Genomic DNA, 7916 nt, shown 5'->3' with positions numbered 1-7916 from the left:
CCAGCTCAGCTGTGAACTATTGGATTTGAGACAGGAATAGAACAAATCGGGGGGCTAGAGAATAAGGTGGAGGGAGGAAAGAGTGATTTAAATAGGGGAGGCCGGGAGGGTCAGTGATGGGGGGAGGGAGGCAGTTATTTACAAGAAGGCTCGGGGGGCCAGAGGCTCATCTTGGAATATTTTATAACAATATAAATAAGATTCTGGTTTGCTTTTCCTTTTCGTCTCGTAAAGGAGAGAGAAGTGCAGAGTTCGATTCTGTACAAGGGGGCAGCGGCAGAAGGCCGGCCGGGCGGGTCACTGGGCGTCCACCCGGAAGGACAGCAGCTTCTCGGAATGCATGTTGTTCAGGGTCCGCAGGTCCGGCAGCTTGAGCAGCAGCTTGGTGAAGCGGGAAGTCTCCGAGGGCCGGTTCTTCAGCACCAGAGCCCGAAGAGCCCGCAGCAGCGTCTCCTGGAGCTGCTCCACCGAAGCGGAATTCTCCATGCCCGAGCGGTCTGTGGGGAAGACGACAGCAGTGAGGCAGGCTCCCCGAGCTCCTCTGAGGAGGAACCGGAGGAGGTCTCCGAGGAGGTCCCCGAGGAGGTCCCCGAGGAGGAGGAGGAGGAGGACGCGGCTGCTGCTGGTGCACCCTCTCCCTGACGCCCCTCAGAGGGCCCACGGGGGGGAAGGAGGAGGAGGGGAGCGCAACTCCTCCTCCCCGGCCTCTGCCCCGAGAGCAGGAGGTGGCTGAAAGCTGGGAGCGCAGGCTCAGCGGGGCTGGTCACCTCCCAGCCCACAAGGCCACTCTCCTTCCCTGAACAGGCCGAACGCATCCAGGCTCCCTTGCTTTTTGCTCTGTAGTTCCCTCTGCCCGGGATGCCCTTCCCCCTCTCTGCCTGGCAATATCTTACTTGTCCTGTGAGGCCCCACTCAAGTGTCACCTCTTTCCCCAGCTCCCCCAGGCAGAAATAGTTGTCTGTGCTTCCAAAGCCCTTGGTTCATGCTTCTACTGTGACACTGATCTCACTGTTTTATAATTAGGCGGGCATGAGTCTGTCTCCCCAGCTAGACTGTGTCTGAATCATGTCTGTACCCCCAGTGCCCGGTGCAGGGCCTGGCGTAGAGTAGGTGCTCCATAAAAGGTGTGTTGAATTGAACTGCGTCCGCCTCCTCCCCCGGGGTCAGGCTCAGGCGGGAGCTTGACCTACCTGCAGAGACAAGCACCACCGCGGTGAAGAGGCCCAGCTCCTCCTCGGTAAGCGCCAGGGAGTTGAGCTTCTCGCTGAAGTCAAACATGGCATTGAGCAGGTCCCCCATGCCCATGGCTCCGAGTTCCTGCAGGCTGTAGGTGGTGCGGCTCAGGAACATCACTGTCTGGTCCTTCACGTTGAACAGCGATGCAAAGCGCACCATCAACACCTAAGCGGGGGGTGGGGAGGACAGGGACCGTCATCCTCGGGTGGGGTGGGGGGAGCACTTGCCAAATTGCCCCTGAAGTTTTCCAGAGGGTTTCAGTGGTGCTGCCTTAGATTTCTCAGGAAAGAGTGGGGGTGGTTTCTGAATGGGCAGTGGGGTGGGGGTGGGGGAGAGAGAGAGGGATGGCCAGCAGGCCTGGATCTGAGTCTTAGCTTTGTCACTCCCCGTGACCTTGGGCAAGGTCACAAAAGTTCACCCAACTGAATTCATGCTCATGCCTGGAAGGGGGTAGCGATGTGCCCGAAGGTGTTATTTTAAGGTAATGGGATGTGATTAGACCCCAGCTGAGATGACAGGAGACCCAGCCATCCCAAGGCAGGACGGGGAGGGATTCTGCCCCCTCCTCCGGCAGTCAGAGTCTGCCAGAACAGAGATACCGGGGTTCCAAAGCCTTTCAGAGCCCCTGCCTATCCCAGACACCAAGTCTTTCCACTGGATCCTTCCCAAGGTCAAGAGCAGGGAGCACAAAGGGTCACTCACCTCAAAGGTGCCAGCCTTAAGCAACGTGACCTGGTCGTGCTGAGAAAGATCACGGAAGCCAGGGATGTGCTTGGCAAACTCTACCACCTCCCGCACAGCGGGTGTGAAGCTCATGGAGAAATCCTCCCAGATCTCTTGCACGGTTCTTCCACTGCGTCCGTGTGGGTACATGTTCATGGGACACGCCTGGAGAAGGAAGGGGTTTGGGGAAGGGAGTATCAACCAGGCTGGCTCAGATGGGTTCCCCCAGCAGGGCTGGACCCCAGCTTCTGCCTGGGTTAGGGGCTGTGGCCCCAGAGGATGGGTCTTTTAGGTACAGTAGCAATCAGGTGCCAGGTGGAGATCAGGGATTCGCAGGCAGAGCCCTTACTGCAGGGCTGAGCATCCTCCCCTGGCAAGAGGATATTCCTGCATTAGCGTCCAGGCACACCCAGCTGCCTTCTGCTAAACCCAGTCTCCCAGGCCCCCTGCCCACCTCACCCCCCAGTGCCCTCACCAGCAGAACGTTCTTGGAGTTGCCCTGCCGTGGACTGTTGGCAGGGGCTTCACCTTCTGGGGCTGGGTACCCGTGGGTGGGGCAGAGACGGTGCCCATTGCTGTTGGGTTGCTGGCAGCTGTGGTGGGCAGGGCCAGGGGGCCAGGCGGGAGGGTAGGAGGAGGAAGCCTGGCGTAAACCATTCAGGGCCTCATTATGATGCTGGGCAGCCATGACGTTGTTGTCATTGGGGACAGGAGGGCAGCCCTGACTCTCCCAGCAGTGTGGGGTGGTGGCCGGAGGGCTGCCGGACGCATGGTTGGCATTGAAGTTGCCGGGTGAGGTGCCCAGCTTGTCATGGGCATAGGTGAAGATTTCTCGGTGGGCCCGGGCCACCTGGGATATCACATCCTCCACCGTGGGCTCAGGACTTGGGGACCGGGGAGGCGTCAGCTGTTGTGGGAATTGGGAGAAGCCCACCAAGGGTGAGGGGGCCGGAGCGGGAGGTGGTGAGGGGCCCATGGGGCCTGGGGTCGGGTGCTGGGCGGGCGAGGTTTCCAACGGGCACTGGCTGCTCAGCTGGTTGTTGGCCAGGTTCATGGCGCTCTGCATCTCGGCAAGCATCCGCTGCTTCTCTCGTTTGGGGATGCGCCCAAAGCGCACAGCTGTGGCGGGATGAGAGCAGCGTCAGGAAGTTCTCAGACACGCTCACGTGCTTCTCCTCCTTCCTCCCTCCTGAAAGGGCAAGGCCCTCAAGGCTTGGGGTTCCACATCAAAACCAGAGCCAAGGCCACGCCCACGGAGGGGGGGTTTCCAAGTAGGGAAGGAGTGAACAGGAGAGAAGTGTGTTCACCCGAGAGGATGAAAGAGGGGCGTCCCCGACGCAAAGGAGCCTCACAGTGTGACGGTCTCCGTGGGGACATTTTAAGGGGAGGCATGAACTCAGGAACTTTGGGTGGAAGGGGGGGCGTGGGGGGGATGCTTGCGGGGCAACGGTGCCGCCCTACCGTCTCGAGACATGCCCACGGAGAGACACTTCTTGAAGCGACACTGTTGGCAGCGGTTCCGATTGATGCGGACAATGGAGCAGTTCTCGTTCTTCAGACACCTTTTGTACTGGATGTTCTGCTGGATGCTCCGACGGAAAAAGCCCTGGAAGGACGGGGGCAGCTAGTGAGCATCTCGGTCCAGGCCAGGCCTGCGCGTCCGCCCTTACCCCCACCCCGCCTCACCTTGCAGCCCTCACAGGCATGCACGCCATAGTGGAAGCCCGAGGCCACGTCCCCGCACACTTTACACAGGAGCACCATGCCATTCAGCTCTGTGGGAAGAGAGAGGCCGCGGGTGAGCAGGAGGGCCGTCTGAGCAGCCAGAGGTGGGCTGGACAGCGGTTGGTGCAACTCTAGGAGAAAGCCCTGAGGCCGGGGAAGGCCCCGCGAATAACGGTGCCATGGGAACGCCAAGTCCCAACCTAGGCCTGGCCGCCTTTCCCCAGATCAGCTGGAAATTTACGCACTGGTGATGTTGCTGGTGCTCTTGCTGGGGGACACTCGGCTGCTATCTTCCAGGGCCACTTGTAGACCCCCTGGGGGGCTCCCATTATAGAAGGAGGAGGAGGACGATGATGAGGAAGATGAAGAAGGGGAGCCATCATCGCTTAAGCTGGGTGGAATGCTCCCAAAGGAGCGAGCCGGGTCCTGGGTGAGGGAGCCCGTGGGTGACGGTGGGAAGTAGGCAGGGCAGCCTTGAGTCAGGGACTGGAAGCTGCCATTTGAGCTGTCGCTGTAGAGAGACTCAGGGCTGGTGCGGCTTGGGGAGGAGCCGCTGGAGCCAATGTAGGTGATGACACCACCTGGCAGGAGAACACAAGGGAAGGGGGTGTCAGCCGCCAAATATCTTTGGTCCCAGGGCACCACTCTGCTCATCCCCCCCCCACCTTCCTCTCCCAAACACTGCTGGATGCTCAGAAGTTAACCATGTGGAACCCTGAATCTTGGGAGTCCCAGGAAGAGCCGCAGTGAGCAACTCCCCAACACGTACCAGACATGACATGGCCAACCAACACCCCAAGACCCTTTGCAGGGCACATTCAGCTTCTGCCTTGGGTGTGAGGTGTCTCCCTAGAGGCGGGACCTCTGCAGGCATCTCACGTATGTACCCCGCCCCCCACCCCGGCCCCTGCCCCGGACGCCTTCCCTGGGAATATCGCCTGCAGCTAATGATTGAGTTGTCAGAGGCAGACCTGACAATGGGATGAGCCTTTGAGACCCATTCAGAATGCCCAGTTTCCCCTACCCCCCCCCAAAAAAAAACAGCTGCCAATGTTAACACCAAGACCATTCCAGGGATGAGACTATGGAGGGCCAGCTAGCCAACACTGACGAGAGTAGAGGTCTTAACAAGAGTAAGCCAGTCACATTCCCCCAAAACTGGAAGACATATTCTCCCAAGATACTGAAGGTACTGAACCTGCCCAGGCTGGTTCCCCTGGCCTCCAAGAGGAAGAGTCAGAGCGGATTCTCCCTCCGAGTCCAGGAAAGACTTAGCAGTGCACATTGCAGGAGGTGGACATGAAAAAAAAATTGTCCAGCCTAAGGCTTTGGAAATTCCCTTCTAGATCTCTCAGCCTGGTGACAATGACCTTGGCTCTCCAGCCATTTAGGGACTTCGGCCCTCTGGTTACATTGCCAACCAGGTGGCTGTGTTCCCGTGGTATTAGGAGGAGAAAAGGTGACCTGCCTGCCACACCTTTGCCAGGCACCTAGCTTGGCCTGCCACAGGCGGGGTGGGAGAAGGGAGGATCCTAGGACACGTGTGAGCCGACACAAGCCATGTCACCGTGTATCCAGAGGCACATGTCTTGCTCACCCACTGACACACACTGAGCTGGGCAGGGCAACCTTAAAATAGCTCAAGGTTGGTCAGGGTGAACCCAGTTCCCAGTAAAATAGTTGCAAAACAGATCAGCTCCTACAGTTTCAGGGTTCAGGTGGGAGGGGAAATGGGATATTATTTGGTGGTAAATGAACCTGACCTAATTCACCCATCCCCCAAAAGGGAGTAAGACCTTCATCCAAAGATAATCCGAACCTGGAAGTGAGGGGCATGCCCCAAAGAGTCTATTCCAGATTTAGATCAATCACAACCAACTTGATTTGTGACCTAGAGGAAATTAACTCCCCTCCCTGGGTCTCAGTTTTCCTTTCTGTAAAGAGAAAAAAAAAAAAAAAGGAAAAAAAGGTGAAAGCTTCAGTTACGATTCTGGGATGTAGCTGTTCTGGGGAAGTCCTTCGTGACAAACTGCTGCTTGCTTGGTGGGGGTGGGGAGTAAGACAGTGTGTTTGCAGGACTAAGGAAAGAGATGCTCCAGGAACAGCAAGAATTTGGAACGCGGCGAAACTGAGTCTAAAGGCAGTAAAGTGAAGTAGGTGCAAACAGAATAAAAAGGAAAAGAACGAGGAGAAGGGTGGCTAGATGTGAGGTACCATTGAGGAGTGTAAACATGAGGCCACGAGAGGTCACGGATGGCTCCATCTTACTCTGCTTCGGTGATGGGGAGAAAGGGGGCCCCAGGCAGGCGGACAGGAAAAGGAGGCAGGCGGGGGCGGTGAGTCAGCCCAGCTTCACCCAGATCTTGGCGGGGCGGGGCGGGAGCCGGGCCCTCAGCCGGCCTCACGTCCCCACTCCACGTGTGCCTCCTGCACGTGGCTCCCCAACGAGGAACCCCGGAACTCGGGGCCCCGCCCTCTCCCCTTCCCGTCAATCGGGAGCAGCAGCCCCGCCCCCGTCCCGCCCCTCCCGGGCCTCCGGGTCCTGGGCTGGGCCCCAAACGCCAGCCGGGCCGGGGCAACTGAGGGGAGGAGAGAAGGGAACACGCGTTGCCGGGGCGACCCGGGGGGGCGGAGCTCATTATGTAACGGGGCCGGAAGGCAACGACCAATGGGGTGGCGGCCACGGCTTCTGCTGAATGAAAACAAACGCAGCACGTGGGCCCGACTCCGCAGCCATGTGAGCCCTCCGGGCCTCCCGGTCGCTGTGGGTGTCCTCCCTGGGGCAGGGCAGCACTCTGCTGGCGCCTGAAGTGCCGCTCCCTACTGTCATTGAGGATTCCCCAGTGAGATCCGACCCATTCCCCCCAGTCCCTCCCGCCTGGAGCCCCTATCGCCCCACTGTTTCTCAGGTTCCCTTGAGCTTGCAGGAACTAGGGGAGGAGGAGGAGAGAAAGGAGAGGGGTCCTCTTTCCGAGAAAGCCAGGCATGCCACAGCTGCAGCGAGGGGGGAGGGGGAGGTAGGGGCGTTTGGGGCTCTGCTCCAAAGCTCCCAGTCCCTCAAAACTGTGCATCTTACCACACGTACCCGCTCTCCATTACCTCCTGCCCGGGATCCGAGTCTTTCGGGCTAAAAGGAGCTTTGGGACTCTGAGAGGTGGTGGTGGGGCGCCTCCGGGCGCATTCCCAGGACGAACAACTCGCTCTTGAAATTCCAGCCTATGGTCCCCATTATGCTAGCAAATCCCCGGGCCAAGGGAGTCCCCAGTCCCTTACAAAGTTCCTCTTGTTCTAAGGCATATATGGAAGTGAGGAGACAGTGACAAAGAAGGATGATAGTAAAGGAACCCCGGTACCTGTGTTATTGTTGGAGTCCAGGGTCGTCATGTCTTCACCGGCTGAGAGCGGTCATTCAAACTGGACCTTGACACAAACTGGAGGTTGCAATTGCCGCTGTCGCCCCCTGGGCAGTGACTGAGGGCGGGGAATAGACCCCGCGGATCACAAGCAGGATCCGAGGCACCCTGCAGCAAGGTCTCAGGGTGGCCGGACTGCAGCCCTGCAGAAGGGTAGGACGCAGAGGCAACGGAGGTCTGCTTTGCATGGGAAGAGCAGAGTGTGGGGGAGGGGGGAAATCAGCCTGCCGTAGTTCTGGCTGGAAGGTAGCAAGGAGGGTCGGGTCTCTGCAGTGCACGGGGTGCCACTGCCTGACGGCTTCACAGCGCTGCAGGGTAGCGAATCTGGAGCTCCCGGTGCAAAAGTCCCAGAGGGAGAGAGGATGCAGTCAGGAAGTAAGTAGGTGATGGGGAGAAAGGGGGCACCCAGGCGCAAAGAAGCGAGACGTGTGCCCTGCTACGTTCCCTCGGCAGCAATATTTCACTCTGCCAATCTCAGCCGCCTTTTGCCCCAGCCTTTTTCCCTGGGACAGAGGGCTCTGCGCAGGCGCCAGCAACCCAGGGTTCCCGGGCCGCACGCGGCACTGGAGCAGGTACCATGTGATCCCAGGGAGCGCCTCGTGCCCCAGTGACACACTTTTCCAGCAGCAGGCACGTTGAGCTCCGTGCGCCTGCGTAACGCTAAGCCTGTCGGGATTTGTAGTCCACTGGCAAAGTGGGCGGACTGCGTTTATCTCCCCCTCTCTGCCTTGCAAAAGCCGTTGCTGGGGCCGGGGAGGAGCTAAAAGCCGAATGGGGTGGGGTGCACTGAAAAGTCAGGGTGGCGTGTTTGGAAAGCCT

At 59.0% G+C, this 7916-nt stretch overlaps 1 protein-coding gene across 2 annotated transcripts; it reads right to left on the bottom strand.

Moving 5' to 3' along the window:
- Positions 1-5: 5 nt before the first annotated feature.
- NR1D1 (nuclear receptor subfamily 1 group D member 1) lies at positions 6-7669 on the bottom strand. Of its 2 annotated transcripts, none has more exons than XM_006746187.3 (8): positions 7038-7669; positions 3930-4265; positions 3646-3734; positions 3421-3565; positions 2435-3078; positions 1939-2124; positions 1191-1401; positions 6-497 (listed from the first exon to the last, which is right to left on the bottom strand). In XM_006746187.3, exons 1-8 carry the CDS (start codon positions 7066-7068, stop codon positions 298-300), a joined length of 1842 nt encoding a protein of 613 aa, XP_006746250.2. In that variant the 5' UTR covers positions 7069-7669; the 3' UTR covers positions 6-297. The 2 variants fall into 2 exon arrangements, with proteins under 2 accessions (XP_006746250.2, XP_081661164.1); XM_081805038.1 differs by lacking the exon at positions 7038-7669 and adding an exon at positions 5899-7021.
- Positions 7670-7916: the final 247 nt, after the last annotated feature.

The sequence above is a fragment of the Leptonychotes weddellii genome, chromosome 15 (assembly GCF_054177405.1).
Source record: "Leptonychotes weddellii isolate Sample4059 chromosome 15, ASM5417740v2, whole genome shotgun sequence".
Lineage (NCBI taxonomy): Eukaryota > Metazoa > Chordata > Mammalia > Carnivora > Phocidae > Leptonychotes > Leptonychotes weddellii.
The sequence above is the reverse complement of the archived record's forward strand: the minus strand, read 5'-3'. Positions and strand labels throughout refer to the sequence as shown.

Coding starts and splice junctions, on each gene's coding strand:
- NR1D1 (XM_081805038.1), bottom strand. CDS start 5,947: ATGGAGCCATCCGTGACCTCTCGTGGCCTCATGTTTACACTCCTCAAT. Junction 4,266..5,898: donor CATGTTTACACTCCTCAATG/GTACCTCACATC, acceptor TTCTCCTGCCAG/GTGGTGTCATCACCTACATT. Junction 3,079..3,420: donor CGTGGGCATGTCTCGAGACG/GTAGGGCGGCAC, acceptor ATCCCGCCACAG/CTGTGCGCTTTGGGCGCATC.